Source organism: Macaca mulatta, chromosome 14 (genome assembly GCF_049350105.2).
Source record: "Macaca mulatta isolate MMU2019108-1 chromosome 14, T2T-MMU8v2.0, whole genome shotgun sequence".
Taxonomy (NCBI): Eukaryota; Metazoa; Chordata; class Mammalia; order Primates; family Cercopithecidae; genus Macaca; species Macaca mulatta.
In genome coordinates, this window is record NC_133419.1 from 57,394,615 (window position 1) to 57,418,984 (window position 24,370).

The following is a 24,370-nucleotide window of genomic DNA, read 5'->3' on the forward strand; positions in this document are numbered from 1 at the left end:
TGTCTATGATGGTTCTTAGACTGTTGCTTATTTTTCAGCCAGTTTTGAGCTTGCTCAACTGCAAGAAAAACTGAAAGAGACAGAAGCAGCCATGGAAAAATTAATCAACAGAGTGGGACCTAATGGTGAGAGGTAGGTTTTCATGTAACAGGACTCAGACTATTCTCATTTAGAAAATCAATTCAGGCTGGGAGCCGTGGCTGAGGCCTGGAATCCCACTTCGGGAGGCCGAGGTGGGTGGATCATCTGAGGTCAGGAGTTTGAGACCATCCTGACCAACATGATGAAATCGTTTCTACTGAAAATACAAAATTAGCCAGGCATGGTGGTGCACACCTGTAATCCCAGCTACTTGGGAGGCTGAGGCAGGAGAATCGCTTGAACCTGGGAGGCAGAGGTTGCAGTGAACCGAGATTGTGCCCTTGCACTCCAGCCTGGGCAACAAGAGCAAAATTCTGTCTCAAAAAAAGAAAAGAAAATTCAAAATTATGCTTTTTTTTGATAAATAGACCACTTATTTTCATTTTATGTACTGTCAGTTTTTAAATTGTGAATGTGTCATTTATGTATTCTTTATCATTTAACATTTTTCATTCACATACTGTCAAGCAATCTTAGTGTTCAAAAGTTTAGTGTTGTGCAAATTATTGTGAAAGTGAATAAATTTGTGAGTAACTCCTATGGGGTGAAATAACTAGGATTTAAGAAAGAAACTTTCCTAGCTGTCTAAAATAGGTATAATTTTAAGTAAAACCAGGTTATTGAACATGATGCTTTCTACTTGAGACAAAATGAGAGAAGAGAGCAAGTGTGATCACATTAGGCATTCATGTTTATGTCAACTGTGCCAGCATAGAATTAGACATGTAAATTAGATGTTAAGAGCCAAACTAGCCATTTAGTATGTCCCAAAGGGAAGATACTCCTCTTGCTACTAGGCTGGCTGAGGATCTGAAAAGGTGGCTTCAGGAGGTTGATAGAAGTGGACAACAACCAAGAAAACGTGGATGTAGAAAGGCCAGGAAAAAAAAAAACAGAATGTAAGACTGAGGACAAAGGGGTTCAGTTTCAGCTAGGTCTTCTGGCAAGGATGGAAGGAGAACGTTAGGGTGAGTGGCAGAATCCCATGCAGAAGGAAGTGTTGAAATGTCCCTCCTGCATCTTTGTGGGCACACTGTGTACTTTTTGCCCCAAGAAATTGTTGCTCTACCTTAGCCTGTATTTGTCATCCTTTATAGTGGTAGTACCCTGTGCCCTTTCTGTGTTCACTGGCTTCAGCCTTGCCTCTGTTTGGCTGGATACAAGAGAGTGGGTATCCTCAGATTGCAGCCTCCTGACGTGGCATTTCCCTGCAACATCTGCAGTGCTGTTGAAATGACATTTGTGAAGATGAACCTTGCCTGTGTGGGCCCAGGAGCCTTGACTTTCTTTTTATCTGGAAAGCAGAGTTACTATCTGGAATGTTCCCCAAAGTTGTATAGATACATGAATATATCTTTGTGAGTGTATAATAATAATTGATATTTATTGAACACTTACTAAGGACCACACTCTGAACTAAATGCTTTGTGTACATTATCTAACATATGACTATTTGTATGAGTGTGACTAAACCAATTTGTGCAATTATACTTTTCTGGCCTTTTCTGCCCTAACCCTATAGCTGCCACCTACAGTCTGGGTGGAGAACTACCCAGGCTATTATAGACCGTTAGGTCTGAAAAAATATCTGTACACTCACCTGGGCCATTGGAAACCCCAGGCCACACCTAAGGGTCTTGAAAACCGTAGATGAATACCTGTGGGCAGGGCCTCTCACTTGGGAGACCCAACTCCTGGAGCTTGGGGTAAGAGACCACGTGAAGATATTTTCTCATTATTATTTATTGTTGAGTAACAGACTCCCTTAACTCAAATTACTCTACCATTCAACCCGTGTACATGATCTATCTATAGCCCAAGCCAGGGATGCAATATTATAACCTCTAACTACTGTCTGTCCTCTTCATGCCAGATTTACATCTCCTTGTTGTACTACATCTGAAGTTGTACTGTCTCATTTCAGGGGCCACAGGTCCTAGCCCAAAATGTTTACTTTTTGTAAGATGCTGAGGTGTGGACTTCTTGGGAACATATTGATTAAAGCCTGCAGCATGGCAAAGATTGTGTAAGACTCTTTCCACCCTGCCTCTTAGGAACTGGGGAGCAGCTGTCTTCCCACTAGAGAGAGCATGGCTCCTGGCTCTTTACCAAATCTCTCATTTTTTAGTTCTAAGATGTGATTTTTCTCTCTGACACTCCTGAATCCAACATCTTTTATCCTTACAGGTAGGCCCTATGGGACTTATGCCCTAAAAACTGTAAGGGCTAAGCAGCCCATATGTTTGTATGTTTTCTGTTGGTATAACTGAATGCCACAGACTGTGTAATTTATAAAGAATGGAGGTTTATTTAGCTCACGGTTCTGGAGGCTGTGAAGTCCAAGTTTTATAGGAGGTATCTAGTGAGGGTCTTCTTGCTGCATCATCGTATGATGGAAAGGCAGAAGGGCAAGCAAGCACATGCAAAAGAGGGAGGCACCAGAGGCCAGCCCCACTTTATAACAGCCCATCTTGGGATAACTAACCCACTGAGATAATGGCATTAATCTGTTCATGAGGGCTCTGCTCTCATGTCCTAATCACTTCATGAAGGCCCCACCTCTTAATACTGTTGCAATGGCAGTTAAGTTTCAACATGAGTATAGGAGGAGACAAATATTCAAACCGTAGCACCATGTTTCTACATGTTTTCCCTTTTATACTTACAGTCTGTGTCCTTTAACCTCAGTTTCTGTGGCATTTGTTCTTTTACAAGTCTGTGCTCCTATGATTATTAGAAAAGCCCAAAATATTCCAGTATTTGTTCTGTCAGATCAAAATTGTATCACATCTCTGGGTTTCTAGGGGTAAAGCAGAAGACACATTCATTTACAGCCTGTTAAGTCCTTTTATATAATATTCCATAACTGCAGGATATTGGCTTAAAATTTGAAAACTCTACAGTTTCTGAAACTTTCTGAAACTTTACATTAATGCTTAAGTAAGAACAGAAATATGGGGAAAGTTTTTGATATTATCTAATAAAACTTTTCAGAAAGCTTTTACTTGTGAGGGATGTAGGTCTGTACACATATTTGAATAATGAAACATCCTAGAATGTCAGTCTTGTGCCATGTTTTGTCTGATATTAAGCACAGTGTTCATCTCAAGGACACAAAGAGTAAGGAAAGGATCTAGGAATCAGAAGTGAGGTGTCCTGATTTCTGTCCTTATGACTTCGGTCCTCTCTTCCCTCACAACACACACTTATTTTGACTCTGAAGGCTTTTAAGGAGAAATGTCACGATTTGCTGTGCTTTAGAAAAATAACTCTTATAGTAATACATAGAGTGACTACATGCTAGAAGGTTATTGAAAAGGTTTCAACAAATGGTAAGAAATAGGCCAGTGAGAGTGGAAAAGTGGGGATAAATTAAGGGGACCTAATGGAAGAAAAAAAAATCACAGGCTGTATTCCTTCTGGAATAGCATGCCCAGTTGTAACAATTTACCTGCTAGAAGCATGGTATGGTCAAGCAGACCATGAAAAAAGCAGGGACGGTGCACCCTCTGGCAGCAAAGTGCCCTGGTGGGCGTGTTGAGTACGTGCGTGGGGCTACAGATTTTTGCCATGAATTCCTGGAATGTAAACTCTTTGAGGCTAGACTTAGCCCATTTTTTCCAGTGTGTTTGTCTAGTAGGTACTAAGTAAATACTTAGTGAATTAGAATAACTATTTATTTTATTTTATTTTTATTTTTTATTTTTTTGAGACAGAGTCTCTCTTTGTCACCCAGGCTGCAGTGCTGTGGTGCGATCTCAGGTCACTGCAACCTCCATCTCCCAGGTTCAAGTGATTCTCCTGCTTCAGCCTCCGAAGTAGCTGGGACTACAGGCACATACCACCACACCTGGCTAATTTTTGTATTTTTAGTAGAGGCAAGGTTGTTCACCATTTTGGCCAGGCTCAACTCGAATTCCTGATCTCAGGTGATCTGCCCACCTTGGCCTCCCAAAATGCTGGGATTACAGTTGTGAGCCACCGTTCCTGGCCCCTATTCACTTTTGATAAAAGCACTTGTACGCTTTTGTGGTAGAAGAGGAAATCATGACCATTCTCTGTTGAGGTCCTTTACTTCAGTTCCTGACCTCTATATACAGAGCCCACTGGACATATCTCATAGATACCTACCTTTATCCTCCTCATATGATAAATAATCTATTGAATGAATGAATGTCCAAGATGGAATTCATCATCTATCCCCCAAGTGAACCTACTCTACCTTTAATTTCCGTCTCAGCAAATGGCTTCACCGTCCACTTGGTTGCCCAAAGCAGAAATTAGATGTTATCCTTGATTCACCTTTTATTTTACTTCCCATATCTCATTAATCACCATGTCTTGTCATTTCTATTTAATTAATAAGCCTGTCTCCCTGCAAAAGACTGTAGGCTCTGTGAGGTCAGGGATTGTCCTTCTTAGCTATAGAGCTTAGCACAGGCACATAAAAGGCTCCAAAAAATATTAGATGAAGTAGAAGAAAGAATGAGTGAGTGAGTGCATGAGTGAGTGAATGAATACCTGTTTTTGACATAGGTCATAACTATCTCATGTGGTTTCTCTAATTTTGCCACCTTTCAGTTTTCTGTTTTCCAAACAGATGGATTATCTCTTTTGTTTTAATCCTTCAGCAGGTCCCTTTTGATTTTGAAAAAGCATAGAATCTTTAACATAGCTTACATGGTCCTGAGTGACCTGGCCTTTTGTACCTCTCTTGCTTTATCTTTCTTCGTCACTCTCTCTGTGGTCCAGCCACACCGACCACTTGCTGTTCCTCTAAAATACCTGTATGTTTTTGCCTCTGGACTTGGCATATACTTTTTCGTATGCCTAGCTCCTCTCTCCCCCGACAACACATGCTTATTTTGACTCTGAAGGCTTTTGAGGAGAAATATCACGATTTGCTATGCTTTAGAAAAATAACTCTTACAGTAATATATAGAGTGACTGTATGCTGGAACATTATTGAAAAGGTTTCAGCAAATGGTAATAAATAGACCAGTGAGAGTGGAAAAGTGGGGCCAAGTTAAGGGCACCTAATGGAAGAAAAAAAATCAGAGGCTGTATCAGGTTTCTTGGTTGCAAGCAGCCAACTCTGGCTAGCAAAAAGTTTGAAGTACGAGGAGGCAGAATTTATTGGAAGAATGTGGGGTAGCTCATAATGTCAAAGGAACAACTGAACATCCAGGTTTCAGGAAGGGTGGTAACCAGAGCAGCTTTGGGTGTTTAGGGAGTAGAAAGAAAGGGACAGTCTCCTCATGGACTGTTGCCAGGATGAATTTAATGTCAAAGTATTCAGTTCAGGCTTCACTGTGTTCAAGGTCCAAAAGTAAAGTTAGCTCAACTTGGGTCCTATATCTATCCCTGAATCAATCCCTGCAGCCAAGGGGATGGAATGTGATGATTAGCTGTGGGTCACATGGCCACCCTTGAAGGAGAGGTGGGGGATGGATGGCTCACGCTAACCTTTGCACTGTGAATGGAAGATGAGTTTGTTTCCCAAAAGAAAACTACTAACCAGATAAGAGCAATGAAGAAGAATAAATAAATAGAGATGCATTGGAGATTTACAGCCAAACTGGAAGGAAGATTATGGCATTCCAAGATAATATACAAAAGAAGGGAAAGTACATAAGGCTTTGGAGTTGAGATCATAAGTTCAGCACTGAGTATGTCTGAGATGCCATCAGAACATCCATGTGTAATATGAAACAGCAATAGGAAATTTGGTTCTTGAGGTCAGAGCAAAGGGCTCAGGTTTGGAAGTCATTGGCTGGGAGTGAGAGATGGAGAAAATCTCCATGGAGAAAGGTAAGATCACCAAATATTTGAGGCATATCAGACTCTGCTGCAGTATCCTGAAATCTTTTACTGATCTGAGTTCTGTTCTAACCATGAATGGTGTTATTAACATCTGTTTAATTCTCTGTGCTTAACTCTTGCATTTGGAACTTGATGATTCTGCTGGGCTTACAGAATTCAAAATTCTAGTGAGGCTATTTCCCAACTGTGCCCTTTTATTTTTCTATCATCTTAGAATCTTCCATACTCAGCCTCTTCTGGTCTTCCTGTTCATGGAGTTGCTCACGATTCTGAGCCAACTGGGACCTGGTTTCAGGAGGTGAATTTAAGATTAACTTTAACATAGTCGCAAGGCCTCCAAGTGGAAATGCCCAGGAAATTACTGGAGTTGTGAGATGGGAATTTGTGTGAAAAGTCAAGATTAATAGTAGCATTAGGACATCTTTTCTGTAGAGGTGATGGTCTAATCTGTAATACTGGGTCAACTTCCTGAGGGCATGATTATAAGAATGGAGAAATGAGAGTCCTAGGATTGAGTCTTGGGAAAATTGTTTTGGGAGGTGGGTGGAAGAAAGTGAGCCAGGGTCATAGATAAAAGGAATGGTTAAAGAAGTGGGAGGAATACAAATGTCTCAATAGCTAAGGGAGGAGGAGGTTTTAAGCAGAGGATGGTCTATAATATAGAGAAGTCAAGAAGAATGAAATGTGAGAAAAAGACCCTTGGACTTAGTAAAGTGAAAATCACTTAGGAGTAAAAGTTTTTGCAACTTTTGGTAAAATGATAGAATGGAATCCAGAATTCAGGGAGGTGGAAGAAAATAATGGATGGTGAGGAAATGGGGATCAATCAAACTAACACATAATTATTGAGCTCTTAATAGTGATCATGGCATTGTGCCTATACTGTTGTCAACTTAATTATTACTGCCCTCTGGGGGTATCAAACCGAGTTGAGATGATAAGGAATCCATGAAAATATTCATTGCAATAAATTCAGAAGATATCATAAAGTAGACCATGATTAATGCATAATGCCAGATATGGACAATAAAGGTATACTTGTTTAGAGTGAAATGAGGATGCTTTGGTTTGGAGTTCTCTGGGAAAGCTCTTGTCTGTTCTGCTTCCTCTAGTCTCCCCATCCTCTTTTAGGATAAGGGCTTCTGATTTCCCATGACTTAGGAAATAGAATTAAGACTGTTTCGTTCATTGAAGATCAGAATGCCCTGTGTACAGTCTGGAAAAGTAACATGTGCCACCTGAAGAGAAAAGAGTTTGTGATAGGCAGGTTAGCTCTTCTAGTCAGCCCCAGAAGCCTCACAGAAAGTGGGTTGTTTTAACAGTAAGAAATAGGGGTTATGTGGGTCAGATGAGCAGTTTTGGAGAGTCAGGACTCCTGTACTGATGGGAAGAATAGAGCTGTCAGAGGCCCTGTAAGTATAGGATTTTAGCTGAATGTGGAACAGACAGGCATCTTTAGTAGTTCATGGCTTTGAAGCTACTTGGTGTGGAAGAAGTGGAACTCATGGTGTTTTCGTTTTTCCTTTTACTGAGGTCTCTGGTAATGTTGGCTCTTCATTTTCCTCAGTTACTATCTTCATGTTGAAAGGAGAAATACTCTTTTCATTTTCCTTATTAGTCATTAAGGCTAAAGTTAGACTGAGCATAGAAATGAGTGCAGGCTCAGAACTGGCTGTTAGAAAAATAGATGACCGTCTCCATAGGCTAGTACAGAGTACATCATTTTTCCTTTGTAAGTGTTGTATTAACTTGTGTTTAGGTTTTAAGAGGAGAATAAGTAGCCTCCATTAAATCCTGCTGCTAGATAAAACTGGTCTCAAAGCAGATAGTTATCAGTCTTCTAAGTAGGACCTTGTTTGCCTAACAGTGTGATGCAGTGCTTTCCTCTAAAAGAAAATAATCATACTGTTATCCTTGAGTCTCATGTTATTTTTGCAGATATTTGCCAGAGCCACACAACTAAGTTGGGATTCAAACCAGGTTTTCCAAAATGTGGAACTTGAGCACTGTGCTTCAAGAATTGCACAGAATGTGATCAGAAGCCTGGATGGTTTTAGTTATAGTGCTTCCATTAAGTGGCAGTATGAATATATAAACAATATTTCTCCTCTGTGGACCCCAGTTTCCCCAATTTCTCTAGTCTAGATGATTGAGTTTTCAAAATTACCCATCTCTGAAATTTTAGAATCTATCCTTACACCTGCACAAGTAAATTAAGCCTGATGATTTCTAGTAGCATAAATTTTCCTGGTTGACGCTAATGGCCTAGAACATTTTCCTTTGATGACCTTGCTTCAGAGAAAAGTGGCTGGTAGTAAATGGAGTAATGTGAGTAACAGTGAAATTGTTAGGCGATTGAGAATCAGGGCATTGAGATACACTGAAAAAACACTGAACTGAAAGCTGAGACATCTGGGGTCTGGTCCTAGTATTGACATTAACTAATTTTGGGACCTTGGGCAATCACTTGATCTATTCTGGGCTTTAGTTTTCCCATTTATAAAATCAAAACATTGGACTGACATCTCTAGTTCCCAGCTATGCAGTTGGAGGATCAATTCCTAGAATAATAATCTGCTGCAATTGCACTTTCTATTCCAGTATCCAGACAGACCATAGTGATGTTTATGTCTATTGCCTAGGAGTATTTACCACTAAATGGTTGGATTGTCTGATATTTCTAAGCAGAGCACAGACTGTGACTTCTGACCAAGAGAAACGGTTGCTACATCAGCTCCGAGAAATCACCAGGGTCATGAAAGAAGGAAAATTCATTGACAGATTTTCTCCAGAGAAAGAAGCTGAGGAGGCTCCTTACATGGAGGACTGGGAAGGTAAACAGCATCTTCTCATTTTTTTATTAGCTGTCAGCCCAGAAAAGAGATCGTACAGATTTTTTAAAAATCAGCTTCATTATTGAGGTATAATATATAAACAGGAATATTAACCAGTTTTAAATGTACAGTTGGATGAGTTTTGACAAATGTATAGAGTTTGTATAATCACACCATAATTTTGATAAAGAACATTTCCATCACCCCAGAAAGCTCCCCCTTCTTTGTAGGTAATGCCCTTCTCCTGCCCCTGGCAACAACTGAAGTGCTTTCTGTACGTTTAATTTTGCCTTTTCTGTGTAAGTGGATTATACTGCATATGCTCATTGGCTTCTTTGATTTAGCATAATACTTTTGACATTCATGTTTGTTATTGAGTATATCCATACTTTTTCTCTTGCTGAGTAGTAGTCAGTTATATGCTTATACCATAATTTGTCCATTCACCAGTTGAGGAACGTTTGGGTTATTCCTACCTTTGCACTCTTATGACTCAAGCAGCTATAAACTTCTGCATATGAGTCTTTGTTTGAACATATATTTGTATTTTTTTTGGGGTCTATACCTAGGAGTGAGATTTCTGGGTTTAAGGTAATTGTATATTTAACTTTTTTTGTTGTTGTTTTTCAAGACAGTCTCACTTTGTCGCCCAGGCTGGAGTGCAGCAGAGCAATCTCAGCTTGCTGCAACCTCTGCCTCCTGGGTTCAAGTGATTCTCCTGCCTCAACCTCCCAAGTAGCTGTGATTACAGGTGCCTGGCACCACGCCTGGCTAATTTTTGTATTTTTAGTAGAGACAGGGTTTCATCATGTTGGCCAGGCTGGTCTCGAACTCCTGACCTCAAGTGACCCACCTGCCTCAGCCCCTCAAAGTGCTGGGATTACAGGCATGAACCACCATGCCTGACCACATGTTTAACTTTATTAGAAACTGTCAACCTGCTTTCCTAAGTAGCTCTTCTTTTTCCCTTCCCACCAGCAGTGTATGGCAATTGAAGTTACTCCACATCCTTGGTAACACTTGGTCTTGTCAGTCTTTTTAATTTTATCTATTCTAGTGAGTGTAAAGTGATATCTTAATTGTGACTTTAATTTACCTTTCTCCAGTGACTAATGATGATGAACATTTTTTCATGTGCTTATTTGCCATCTGCATATCTTTGAAGTGTCTGTTCAAATCGTTTGCCAATTTTTAAATTGGGTTGATTAGGTTCTTGTTGGGTTGCAAGAGTTCTTTATATATTCTGAGTACAAGTTATTTGTCATTTCTGTATTTTGCAAATATTTTATGTAGCTTGCCTTTATATTTTCTTAACAGCATCTTTCAAAGAGTAGAAGTTTTAAATTTTGATGAACTCCAACTTACCATTTTTTTCTTTATGATTTGCTTTTTTTTTTTTTTTTTTTTTTGAGACAGAGTCTTGCTCTGGCCCCCCAGGCCTGAGTGCAGTGGCGCCATCTCGGCTCACTGTAAGCTCCACCTCCCAGGTTCACACCATCCTCCTGCCTCAGCCTCCCTAGTAGCTGGGACTACAGGCGCCTGCCACCATGCTGGCTAATTTTTTTGTATTTTTAGTAGAGATGGGGTTTCACCGTGTTAGCCAGGATGGTCTCAATCTCCCGACCTTGTGATCCGCCTGCTTCGGCCTCCCAAAGTGCTGGGATTACAGGCATAAGCCACTGTGCCAGGCCCATTTTTTATGTTCTGTTTAAGAAATATTTGCCGCCGGGCGCGGTGGCTCAAGCCTGTAATCCCAGCACTTTGGGAGGCCGAGACGGGCGGATCACAAGGTCAGGAGATCGAGACCATCCTGGCTAACATGGTGAAACCCCGTCTCTACTAAAAATACAAAAAACTAGCCGGGTGAGGTGGCGGGCGCCTGTAGTCCCAGCTACTCCGGAGGCTGAGGCAGGAGAATGGCGTGAACCCAGGAGGCGGAGCTTGCAGTGAGCTGAGATCCGGCCACTGCACTCCAGCCTGGGCTACAGAGCGAGACTCCGTCTCAAAAAAAAAAAAAAAAAAAAAAAGAAATATTTGCCTAACCCAAGGTTTGCCTAATTCCCATGTTTTCTAGAAATTTTACGGTTTTAGCTTTTACATTTAGGCCTGTGATCTATTTTGAGTTAACCTTTATAGATGGTCTGAGGTATCAGGACTGAGGTTTATTTTTTTCCATATCAAATACCCAATTGTTCAGCTTCTTTTGTTACGTTTAATTAGCTTGACATTTGCTTGAAAAACCAGTTGACCATGCATATGCTTGTCTGTTCTGGGCTCTATTCTGTTCCATTGATCTGTATGTCTCTACTTGTACCAATAGCACATGGTCCTTATTACTGTGTCTTTATAGTAAGTCTTGGTTTTGGGTAGTTCAAGTTGTTCAGATTTTTTTTTCCAAAATTATTTTGGCTATTTCCTTCACTATTTCAGATAAATTTACAATTAGTTTGTCAGTTTTTATGAAAAAGCCTGATGGGATTTTGATTGGTACTGCTTTGAATCATTAAATCAATTTGGAAGAATCAATACAGTAACTATATTGAATCTTCTAGTTCATGAACATGTTATATCTCACCATTTTAGATCTTTTAAAAGTTCTCTCAGCAATGTATGGTAGTTTCCAAGGTATAGGTCTTGCATATGTGAGGGATACTGGTCTGTGATTTTCTTTTCCTGTAATGTCTTTGGTTTTGATTTCAGGGTAATCTTGGCCTCATAAAATGCATTGGGATGTGTTCCTTTTTCTGTTTTCTGGAAAAGTTTCTGTAGAGTTACTGTTATTTATGCCATACAAGTTATGTGGAATTCTCCAATGATATTATCTTGGTCTGGAGTTTTGTTTTCTTTTTTCTTTTCTATTCTTTTCTTTTCTTTCCTTCCTTTCTTTCTTTTTCCTTTTTCCTTTTTTTCTTTTCCTTTTTCTTTCTTTTCTTTCTTTTGTTTTTCTCTCTCCCTTTTTTTTTTCAGGGTCTTGCCCTGTTGCCCATGAACAGTGGCACATGATCATGGCTCACTGTTTGATCTCCTGGGCTCAAGCAACCCCCCAACCTCAGCTTCCTCAGTAGCTGGGCCTACAGGCATGCACCACCATGCCTGGCTAATTTTTCAATTTTTCAATTTTTTAAATTTAAAAAATTAGCCAGGCATGGTGGTGCATGCCTGTAGGCCCAGTTACTCATGCCTGGTCTTGTACTCCTGGTCTTAAGCAATCTTCTCGTCTTGGCCTCCCAAATGCTGGGATTATAGGTATGAGCCATTGTGCCCAGTTGACCTGGAGTTTTCTTTGTGGGAAGATGTCTATGAATTTAATGTATTTTATGGATATAGTGCTATTCAGGTCATTCACTTCTTGAGTGAACTTTGATACTTTGTATCTTTCAAGGAATTTACATAGTTCATCCATGTTGTCAACTTTGTTATTAGTATAAAGTTGTTCATAATATAGTCTAATTATCCATTTAATGTATGTAAGATCTGTAGAGATGCACTCTCTTCTATTCTTGATCCTGGTAATTTGTTTCTTTTCCTGATCAAGCTGCCCAGAGGTTTATCAACGTTGTTATCTTTTCAAAGAACTATATTTTGGTTTCTTTTCTTTTTTTTTTTTTTTTTTTTGGTTTGTTTCTTATTTCATTGACTTGTGTTTCTTTCTTTCTGGTACTTTTGGTTTAATTTGCCTTTTTCTAGTTTCTCAAGGTGGAAGCTTAGACCCATGACCTATATTTTTGGCCATTATTTTATTAATGATCTGTGTCTTTGTATCTCTCTTATTTCTTTCTGGCTCTCCAGTTGCATATATGTTTGATATTGCCCCACAGGTCATGTAAGTTCTGTTCACTGTTTTTCAGGGTTTTTTTTTCCTTACCATGCTTAGTTTTGAATAGTTTTTCCAGCTATGTCTTCAGGTTTATTTGTGTCTTCTTCTACTGTATCTAACCTACTGTTAATCTTATTCAGTGTTTTTTAATTTCAGATATTATCATTTCTAGAAGTTTCATTTGGGTCTTTTTTATATCTCATTTATTCATATTTTACTCTACTTTCTTAAACATATGAGGTATATCTGTAATAGCTTTCTTGACTGTTTTAATTGCTAATTTCATCATCCATGCCATTTCTGGGAATGTTTCTGTTGACTAATTATTCTCCTGGTAATGGGTCCTAATTTCTTTTTTTTTTTTTTTCCATACCTGGTAGGTTTTGATTTGATGATGGATATTACAAACTTTACATTGTTAGGTACTGGATTTTGTTTTAGTGCTTTAAATAGTGTTGGATTTCATTAGGTTAGCAGTTAGGTTAGTAGAAAACAGTTGAATCCTTTAAGGCTTTAGCATTTTTTAGGTTGGGTCCAGAACAGCCTTTATTCTAGAGCTAATTTTTTAGTTATATGCTTATACCATAATTTGTCCATTCACCAGTTGAGGAACGTTTGGGTTGTTCCTGGCTTTGCACTCTTATGACTCAAGCCGCTATGAACTTTTGCATATGAGTCTTTGTGAATATTTATAGCAGGTTACTTTTAATAGCCAAGAACTGGAAACAACCTGAATGTCTTTTAGGAGGTGAATAAACTGTGGTATATAAATACTGTGGTATACACTCAGCAATAAAAAGGAATGAACTACATGTACAACAACCTAGATGAATTTCCGGAGCATTATGCTGAGTGTAGGGGGAAAAACTGATTCCCAAAGGTTACATACTATATGATTCCATTTATAATTGACATGGCAATATTATAGAAATAGAGAACTGATCAGTTGTTGCTAGGAGTTAAGACAGGAATAGGAGTAGGAAAGAGTGAGTGTGCCATGAAAGGGCAACATAAGGGATCCTTGTGGTGATGGAAAATGTTCTGTATACTGACTGTATCAATATTAATATCCTGGTGGTTATATTGTAGTATAGTTTTGCTAGATGTTGCCTTTGGGAGAAACTGGATAAAAGGTACATGAGATTTCTGTATTACTATTAGTATTATTTTTTAAAGGGATAGGGTCTTAACCATGTTGCCCATGCTGGGGCTCAGGCGATCCTCCCACCTCAGCCTCCTGAGTAGCTGGGACTCCAGGTGCATGCCACTGTGCCTGGCTTGTATTATTTCTTATATACTGCCGGTGAATCTGTAATTATCTAAAAATAAAAAAGGTTAATTTTTTTAAAGAGCAACACAAATTCTAAGGGAAAAGATTGTGTAACTTAAATACATAAAACTTTTACCTTCTGCAGATCAGAGAATATTACACAGTTTAAAGGACAAGAATAAACTGGAAAAATATTTATAACAAATATAATTGAAAAAAGTTATCTTTTTTTTTTTTGAGACAGAGGCTTGCTTTGTTGCCCAAGTTGGAGTGCTGTAGCTTGATATCTGCTCATTGCAATCTCTACCTCCTGAGTTCAAGTGATTCTTGTGCCTCAGCCTCCCAAATAGCTGGGACTACAGTCATGCGCCACCATGCCCAGCTAATTTTTTTGTTTTTAGTAGAGATGGGATTTCGCCATGTTGGCCAGACTGGTCTTGAACTCCTGGCCTCAAACGATCTGCCCACCACAACCTCCCAAAGTGCTGGGATTACAGATGTGAGTCACTGCATCTGGCCGATATCTTTAATATGTTAAAAAGTTCTTGAACTAATTTAGAAAACACTGATATCCTTACAGATAAGCAGTTCACAAAGAGAAAAAATGCAGCCAGCTATGAAACATATAAAAAAGTATTTTAATCTCACAAGTAATTAATGAAATGAAATTCAGTTTTTCCTCCAAATTGCAGTTTTCATTGTTCCCCTTCTACCTACCTTTTAGGTTTTGTTGAAAATATATGGAATTTTAACTACAAGTGATATTAATTTTTAAAGATACTAACCTTTTCTGTTTTAAGTGTCATTTCTTAACAGTAGCATTAAATTCCTAGGCCACATTATCAATACTTATTTTATGTTGATAATTCTTACAGATTTCATTGTTAACCACTGTCTCATATATAGCATCATTTTTCTTGAATTTAAATTTTGACTAAGTTTTGTATTTGTCAAGAATATCTTCATATTTCTTTCCCATATAGTATTGTGTACGGAGTACTTGGATATCTGTACATATTTTTCACCTGTACACAAACAAATTGTTTGGCTGCGTATAAAATCATTGATTATGCCACTTTCCCTAAAAAGTTAGAAAATATTGCTTCATTCTTTACTTTAATTTGATGTTGAAAATGAGAAATCTTATCCTGGTCTGCTCCTTTTTCTCAATAGGTTACCTGTTTTTAGTTAGCTAGCTTGCTTGTTTTCTGTCTGGAAATTTGTTTTTTCTTTCTTTTCTTTTTTTTAAAAATTATACTTTAAGTTCTAGGGTACATGTGTACAACGTGCAGGTTTGTTACATAGGTATACATGTTCCATGTTGGTTTGTTCCACCCATCAACTCGTCATTTACATTAGGTATTTCTCCTAATGCTATCCCTCTTCCAGCTCTCCATCCCGACAGGTCCCAGTGTCTGATGTTCTCCACCCTGTGTCCAAGTGATCTCATTATTCAGTTCCCACCTATGAGTGTTTGGTTTTCTGTCCTTGTGATAGTTTGCTAAGAATGCTGGTTTCCAGCGACATGAACTCATTCTTTTTTATGGCTGCATAGTATTCCATAGTGTATATATGCTACATTTCCTTAATCCAGTCTATCATTGATGGACATTTGGGTTGGTTCCAAGTCTTTGCTATTGTGAATAGTGCCGCAATAAATGTACATGTGCATGTGTCTTTATAGTAGCATGATTTATAATCCTTTGGGTATATACCCAGTGATGGGATTGCTGGGTCAAATGGTAATTCTAGTTCTAGATCCTTGAGGAATCGCCACACTGTCTTCCACAATGGTTGAACTAATTTGCACTCCCACCAACAGTATAAAAGCGTTCCTGTTTCTCCACATCCTGCCCAGCATCTATTATTTCCTTACTTTTTAATGATTGCCATTCTAACTGGCGTGAGATAGTATCTCATTGTGGGTTTGATTTGCATTTCTCTGATGACCAGTGATAGCATTTTTTCATATATCTGTTGGCTGCATACGTGTCTTCTTTTGCGAAGTGTCTGTTCATATCCTTTGCCCACTTTTTGATGGGGTATTTTGTTTTTTCCTTGTAAATTTGAGATTTTTGTAGATTCTAGATATTAGCCCTTTATCAGATTGGTAGATTGCAAAAATTTTCTCCCATTCTGTAGGTTGCCTGTTAACTCGAATGGTAGTTTCTTTTGCTGTGCAGAAGCTCTTTAGTTTAATTAGATCCCATTTGCCAATTCTGGCTTTTGTTGCCATTGCTTTTGGTGTTTTAGTCATGAAGTCCTTGCCCATGCCTATGTCCTGAATGGTATTGCCTAGGTTTTCTTCTGGGGTTTTTATGGTTTTTGGTCTAACATTTAAGTCTTTAATCCATCTTGAATTAATTTTTGTATAAGGTGTAAGGAAGGGATCCAGTTTCAGCTTTCTACATATAGCTAGCCAGTTTTCCCAGCTCCATTTATTAAATAGGGAATCCTTTCCCCATTTCTCATTTTTGTCAGGTTTGTCAAAGATCAGATGGTTGTACATGTGTGGTGTTATTTCTGAGGCCTCTGTTCTGTTCCATTTGTCTATATATCTGTTTTTGTACCAGTACCAGGCTGTTTTGGTTACTATAGCCTTGTAGTATAGTTTCAAGTCAGGTAGCGTGATGCCTCCAGCTTTTAAAAATTCTGAATTTGGTCAGATAATCTGTGCATGTCTGAGTGTGTACGAATGTGTGGATTTTTCATAGTATTTTTGTCAAGCATTTAGTGAGTCCTTCCCATCGGAAGACTCAAGGCTTTCTTCAGCTAAAGGATATTTTCTTTTATAATCTCTTTAATTATTGCTCCCATTTACCCTATTTTGTTCTCTCGTTCTAGAAGTCCAGTAATTCTGAAATTGGATATTGTTGATAGTTTGCCATGCAGCTTATCTTTTTTCCTCATAATTTCCACTTCTTTATCATTTTATCTTTGTGCTGGGAGAATTCCTCAACTTGGACTTTTAATATATGAATTTGATTTTCAGCCGTGTCCATTTCAATCTGCTATTTTCTTTTTCTTTTCTTTTTTTTTTTTTTTTTTTGAGACAGAGTCTCGCTCTGTCTTCCAGGCTGGAGTGCAATGGCGCGATCTCAGCTCACTGCAACCTTTGCTGCCTGGGTTCAAGTGATTCTCTTGCTTCAGCCTCCTAAGTAGCTGAAACTACGGGTGCCCGCCACTACTCCCGGTTAATTTTTTTGTATTTTTAGTAGAGACAGGGTTTCGCCATGTTGGTCAGGCTGGTCTCGAACTCTTGACCTCAGGTGATCCAACTGCTTCAGTCTCCCAAAGTGTTAGGATTACAGAAGTGAGCCAATGCACCTCGCCCAATCTGCTATTTTCTTGCTGAGCATTAATTTTTTTTTTATTTACAATTATGGCTTTCTATTCAATAGCTCCTTTTTATTTCTTGTTTGCTCCCTTTTTAAATTGAAGCCTGGCTAGGTTTTATCAATGCAGTATCTTCTTGAATATTATTGGGAATATCAATCATAAATTGGTTGATATTAACTCCTATTTCCTGCACTATTTTATTAGAGACTATTGGCATAGTTTGTTTCGGTTAGTTTTGTTCCCTCATTTTGAACTGCTGGTTTTCTCATAGGAGCAGTGAATTTTTGTTGCTTGCTTATATTTTTAATGATGTTCTTTTTTTTTTTTTTTTTTTTTTGAGACAGACTCTCGCTCTGTTGCGCCCAGGCTGGTGTGCAGTGGCGCGATCTTGGCTCACTGCAAGCTCTACCACCTGGGTTCATGCCATTCTCCTGCCTCAGCCTCCCAAGTAGCTGGGACTACAGGCTCCTGCCACCATGCCTGGCTAATTTTTTGTATTTTTAGTAGAGATGGGGCACTGTGTTAGCCAGGATGGTCTCGATCTCCTGACCTCATGATCCACCCGCCTCAGCCTCCCAAAGTGCTGGGATTACAGGTGTGAGCTACCGCACCCGCCCTTAATGATGTTCTTGAGTAACCAGTAATGTTGGCTTACATAGGCTACCTCAGCAGTTTTATGAGTTATTATTTGATTTTCCTCAGGGGGCCTCTTCCTCTTTTAAAAAGAAAATTATTTATTTTAATGAATACATAAAATTATATATATCGATGTTTTGATATATGTATACACTGTGAAATGGCTAAATCAAGCTATTTAACATATGCATTACCTCACATACTTAAGGATTTTTGTGGTGAGAACACTTAAAATGTACTCTGTTAGCAATTTTCAAATATACAACATACTGTTATTAACTGTAGTCTGTACAATATATAATAGATCTCTTGGACTTACTTATTCCTCCTATCCAGCTGAAATTTTATGTCCTTTGACTAGCATTTCCCTGATCCCCCCAGCTTCGGATAACCACTATTTTATTTTCTTTATGATCTTGACTTTTTTACACTCCACATATAAGTGAAATCACGCTGTATCTGTCTTTGTGTGCCTGGCTTATTTCGGTTAACATAATGTCCTCCAAGTTCATCCATGTTGTCATAAATAACAGGATTTCCTTTTTGAAAGCTGAGTAGGCCAGGTGTGGTGGCTCACGCTTGTAATCCCAACACTTTGGGAGGCCGAGGCAGGTGGATCACTTGAGCCTAGGAGTTCAAGACCAACCTGGATAACACGGTGAAACCCTGTCTCCACAAAATACAAAAGATTGCTAGGCATGGTGGCATGTGCCTAGTCCCAGCTACTTGGGAGGCTGAGATGAGTCCAAGAGGTGGAGATTGCAGTGAGCTGAGATTGTGCCACTGCACTCCAGCCTGGGTGACAGTGTGAGACCTTGTCTCAAAAAAAAAAAAAAAAAAAAAAACTGAGTAGTATTCTGTTGTGTATATGTGCCACATTTTCTTTATTCATCCATTCATGGATGTTCAGATTGGTGCTATAGTGTGGCTATTGTGAATACTGCTACAGTGAACATGGGAGTGCAGATATCTTTTTGAAGGACTGATTTCTTATCTTTTGGATATATATCCAGTAGTGGTATTGCTGGATCATATGATAGTTCTATTTTTAATTTGTTGAGGAGTCACTATACTGTTTTCCATACTGACTGTACTAGTTTACATTCCCAGCAATAGTATATAAGGGTTCCCTTTTCTCTACATCCTTGCCGACACTTATTATTGCCTTTTGTCTTTTTGATAATAGCCATTCTAACAGATGTGGTGATATTGTGGTTTAAATTTGCAATTCTTGAATGTTTAGTGATGTTGAGCACTTTCTCATATGCCTGTTGACTATTTTTAATGTCTTCTTTTGAGAAGTGTCTATTTATAAATTAGGTTTATAATAACCTATAAAAATAGGTTTTTGCCTATTTTTAAATTAGGTTTTCTTTTGCTATGGAGTTGAGTTCCTTATATATTTTATATATTAACCCATTATCAAATATATGGTTTGCAAATATTTTCTCCCATTACATAGATTGTCTCTTCACTCTGTTGTTTCCTTTGCTGTACAGAAGCTTTTTGCAGTAATCCCATTTGTCTATTTTCACCTTTGTTGCATGGGCTTTTGGTGTCATATCCAAAAATATCATTGTCCAGACCAATGTCATGGAGCTTTTTCCCTAGGTTTTCTTCTAGTAGTTTTACAGTTTCAAGTCTTAGGTTTAAGTCTTCAGTGCATTTTGAGTTGATTTTTGTAAACGTGAGGTGTGAGATGAGGGTCTGATTTCACTGTTTTCCATGTGGATATCCAGTTTCCCCAACACCATTTATTGAAGAGATTGTCCTTTGACCTTTTTGTGTTTGTCGTTTAACCTATGTGTATGTGTGTATGTTTTATTTTTTGGCATCTTTGTTTAAAAAAATTGACCGTAAATGTGTGGATTTATTTCTGGGCTTTCTATTCTGTTCCATGAGTCTGTATGTCTCTGTTTTTATGCCAGTAACATACTGTTTTGATTACTATAGCTTTGTAGTAGATTTGGGAATCAGGCACTGTGATGCCTCTGGCTTTGTTCTTTTTGTTCATGATTGCTTTGGCCATTTGGGGTCTTTTGTGGTTCCATATGAATTTTAGAATTGTTTATTCTATTTCTGTGAAAAATTGTCATTGAAATTTTGATAGGGATTGTATTGAATCTGTAGATTGCTTTGTATACTATGGACATTTTAGTAATATCAATTCTTCCAATCCATAAACAGGACATCTTTTCATTTTATTTGTGTCTTCTTCAATTTCTTTCATCAAAATTTTATAGTTTTCAGTTCAGCCTCCCAAGTAGCTGGGATTACAGGCATGCACCACCACGCCCAGCTAATTTTGTATTTTCAGTAGAGGTGGGGTTTCACCTTGTTGGTCAGGCTGGTCTGGAACTCCTGACCTCAGATGATCCACTCACCCCAGCCTCCCAAAGTGCTGGGATTACAGGCGTGAGCCACTGCACCCAGCCTATACTTTCATATATATATTTGTGTTACTAAATAGTGTCCCTTGCTCTCTACTTGAAGAACACCCTTGAACATTTCTTATAAGATAGATCTTGTGCGGATAAGCTCCTTCAACTTTTGTCTGGCAGAGTGTTTGTTTTTTCCTCATTTCTGAAGGAGAACTTTGCCAACTACAGTATTCTTGGTTGACCTTTTTTTTGTTTTGGTTTTCCATAAGCATTTTGAATATATTTTCCCACTCTTTTCTGGCCTTTAAGGTTTCTGCTGATAAATCTGTTAGAACTCCCTTATATGTGATCTACGTTTTTTCTTTTGCTGCTTCCAGCATCCTCTCTTTTATTTTTGATAGTCTGATTATAATACTTCTGGATATAGCCTTACTTGAGTTCAGTCTGATTGGAGACTTTTGACCTTCCTGTACCCAGATATTTATAACTTTCCCCAGATTTGTATAGTTTTCTGCTATTATTTCTTTAAACTTTCTATCCTTTTGTCTCTCTCTCCTCCTTCTTGAACTCCAGTTCCCATAAATCCCATAAGCTGCCCCATAAATCCCATAAGCTTTCTTTCTTTTCATTCTTTTTTTCTCACCCAACTGTATATTGTCAAATAATGTCTTTAGATTCAAAGGTTCATTCTTTTGCTCAGTTTCGCTGTCGATACTCTCTATTGCATTTTTCATTTCATTTCTCATATTTTTCAGCTGTAGAATTTCTATTTGATTTTTTATATATAATTTCAATCTCTTGTAAATTTATTTATTTATTTATTGTTTTCCTGGTTTCCTTTAATTGTTTCTCTATATTTTCTTGAAGTTCGCTGAGTTTCCTTAAAACAGTTATCTTGAATTCTTTGTTAGGCAATTCATGTTCATGTGTCTTTATTTCCTTTTTTTTTTTTTTTTGAGACGGAGTTTTGTCTTGTTGCCCAGGCTGGAGTGCAATGGCATAATCTCGGCTCACTGCAACCTCTGCCTCCTGGGTTCAAACAATTCTCCTGCCTCAGCCTCCAGAGTAGCTGGAATTATAGGCACCTGCCACCATGCCCGGCTAACTTTTTGTATTTTTAGTAGAGACAGGATTTCACCATGTTGGCCAGGTTGGTTTTGAACTCCTGACCTCAGGTGATCTACCTCTCTTGGCCTCCTAAAGTGCTGAGATTACAAGCGTGAGCCACCGCGCCCAGGCATATCTTCATTTCTTTAGGGTCTGTTCCTGGTGCTTTATTTTGTTCATTGGTGGCAACATGTTTCCCTGATTGTTCTTGATCCTCATGGCTATGCATTTGTGTCTGTGCATTTGAAGAAGCAGGGACTTATGCTGGTGAATGGTTTTTGCATACTGGCTTTGTCTGGAAAAGCCATTCACCAGTCAGCATGCCCAGAGATTCTGGATAGGCCATTTGGTGTGATCTGCAGGTGGCCTTGCTGCTAGAGTCCTTAGGCAGGGTGGCCTGGTGCTGAGTCCATGGGGTTGGGGTTGAATCCTGGATCCCTTGGGGTGTACCTGTTGATTAAATCCTCAGGCATGGGCCTGGAGCTCGTATCTTGTGCGGAGAGGCTATCCCAAAGCCTAGGTCCGCAAGGGCTGACCTGGGGCTGGACTGGGCCTTGAGCCTGGGACTTCAGAGATTGGCCAGATGCTAGAATGAACATGGTGCCTGGGTCCACTGAAATGGGCCTGGAGTCTGAGTCTGATGGATGTGTCTGGAGGCTAGGTCCATTAGGGCTAGCCTGGGTCCTGGGGCCACAGGCCCCAGCCTAGAACCTAGGTCCATAGGGGCAGTCCTGGGGTTCTGAGGGCCAGCCCAATGCTAGGGTCTACTGGGTTGGCCTAGACCCAGGGTCTGCTGGATTGTGGGAATGCAGGGGCCAACCTGAAAGTAGCGGGGGTCATAGAGACTAGCCTGGCACTGGGCAGGCCTGGAGTCTGTGTCTGCAGGTGCTGGCCTGGTAACTGAAGTTAGGGGTGCCAATTTGGCATTGGGGCTACATGGGCAGACCTGGCTCTGATTTTGTCTGGAACCTAGGGTGGGACTGGATTATGGGGCCATAGTTGCTGGCCTGATGCTTGGTAGGCCCGGAGTCTGTATCTGCAGGGGCCAGCATGGAGGCTGGGTTTGTGGGTACAGGCATTATGACTAGGGAGGCAGAGCTGGACTGAGGCCTGGTGTTGGGGTAGGCTGAGAGCCTGAGTCTGGGTGGCCTTCCCTCTTAAAGCAGATAGTCATGAAAATTCAAAGGTAAGCTTTGTTCTAGGTGTGGGAAGGCAGGGACATGCCAGCAAATGGACTTCTTTAAAGCATTCAGTGGCTGGGAGCTGACTAGCAAGCAGCTTTTCCAGCTCCTGTCCTTGACCATGGAGGCTGAGGGTCTTGTGTAGCTAAGCTCCACTTTACCTAGCATTCCATCCACAGTAAGTTGAGCCTTGGAATAAAGACTGCATTGGCAAAATTCTTAACATACTACTGTGAGTGCTGGTGAGGGTGTGATAAGATGGACAGTCTTTATATCACTGGTAAGATTGAAAATTTATACCACTCTTCTGGAAAGGAATTTGGCAGAGTATAGAAAAGACTTTTAAAATGTCCATTCCCTTTGGTCTAGTTTTCATATTTATAGAAATCTATCTTAAAGAATTAAGGAAGTGGACATAGACTTACATTAAGAGATCTTAACTTGTATACTACTTATAATAGGGGAAAATTGGAAAGAATCTAAATGTCCTAGAAAAGAGGACTAGTAAATCATGTCAGTTATGTAGCTATATGATGAGGTGTTTTGCAGCCAGCTTTCAAATGCCTAATGACATGGAGAGATGCTCATGATATAATGTTGAATTGAAAAACATCAGGATATAACCTTTTATGCACAAATATGATCCTTCTTTTTAAAAAAAGGGAAAAAAAATACATGTTGGCTGGGCGCAGTAGCTCATGCCTGTAATCCCAACACTTTGGGAGACCGAGGTAGGTGGATCACCTGAGGTCAGGAGTTTGAGACCAGCCTGGCCAACGTGGTGAAACCCCGTCTCTACTAAAAATACAAAAAATTAGCCAGGTGTGGTGGAATGCACCTGTAGTCTCAGCTACTCAGCAGGCTGAGGCAGGAGAATCACTTGAACCATGGACGTGGAGGTTGCAGTGAACCGAGATTGCACCACTGCATTCCAGCCTGGGCAGGTCTCAGAGCGAGACTCCGCCTCAAAAGAAAAAAAGAAAAGAAAAGACATGTTTTATATGGTTAAAAGGCCAGAAAAAAGCAAATTATTATGAGTGATGATATGGGTGATTTGTGTTTTCTTTTTTAAATTAGCCTGTATGTTTTCCAAGTTTTCTACAAATGAGTCTGTATGATTTTTATAGTCAGAAAAAGCAGTGAATGTAGAAATGTCTCCACACACCCTACATTGCACCAAAAAAGACTTATTTGTCACAGTTTGTAGGCACAAAGTGGTTTACGTTAGGGTTGAATTTGCCAATTATCATAATGGGCAAATGGGTTCTGAATCCTCCAGCTTTCTGCACTGTATCGTGATCACTGCCGCTGGTGCCAGTACTGGTGTGTGAGCTCCAGCACGGCCCATCTGCTGCTCAGGCTTGCTTGGCTGACACAGATTTATTTCATTTCGTTTGGTAATTTGGCAACAGTTTCTCTTTTCTCATTATCCTAGCTGGGATTCAGTACCAGTGTTATTCATTTTGTTTACCAGTTTGTTGTTTTCTTTTGTTCCATTTTGTGAAGATGAAGAAGCCAACAACAGGAATTCTGTCTTCCAAAAATGCAGTGCTTGTCCTTCGGGATCTTGGGCATGTCTTGCTAAAGTGCTCTCTATTTTTGACACTTGCAAGCTATTTCAATTGTTTTGATAAATAGAAAGTTTCATGGGGTATTTTTCAAAGAGCTTAGCATTCCTTTCCTCTCCCCCCTTCACCAAGGAAGATTTGGAAATTGTTCCAAATAGAAATTATAAACATTAGCCTGGAGCCGTGCTCTGATATTTGATGCCCTCTTTTTTTTTTTTAAACTAAAGGCTCACGTTGTTTGTTTAATCTTCATCAGTACTGCAAAAACACATG

The 24,370-nt window shown here is 39.3% G+C and overlaps 1 protein-coding gene across 25 annotated transcripts in view; it reads left to right on the plus strand.

Moving 5' to 3' along the window:
- The window catches only part of RIC3 (RIC3 acetylcholine receptor chaperone), a 69,563-nt gene that overhangs the window by 28,008 nt on the left and 17,185 nt on the right, over nt 1-24,370 (plus strand). For 13 of the 25 annotated variants that reach the window (XR_013403209.1, XR_013403205.1, XR_013403208.1 and 10 more), the window contains 2 exon segments: nt 39-132; nt 8,653-8,798. The exons of 1 other annotated variant lie outside the window; for it this stretch is intronic. Coding sequence is in view for 14 of the 24 variants with exons in the window: in XM_077960638.1 (XP_077816764.1) it covers nt 39-132; nt 8,653-8,798 (240 nt within the window). In the remaining 10 variants the exon portion in view is untranslated. 25 annotated transcript variants of the gene reach the window in all.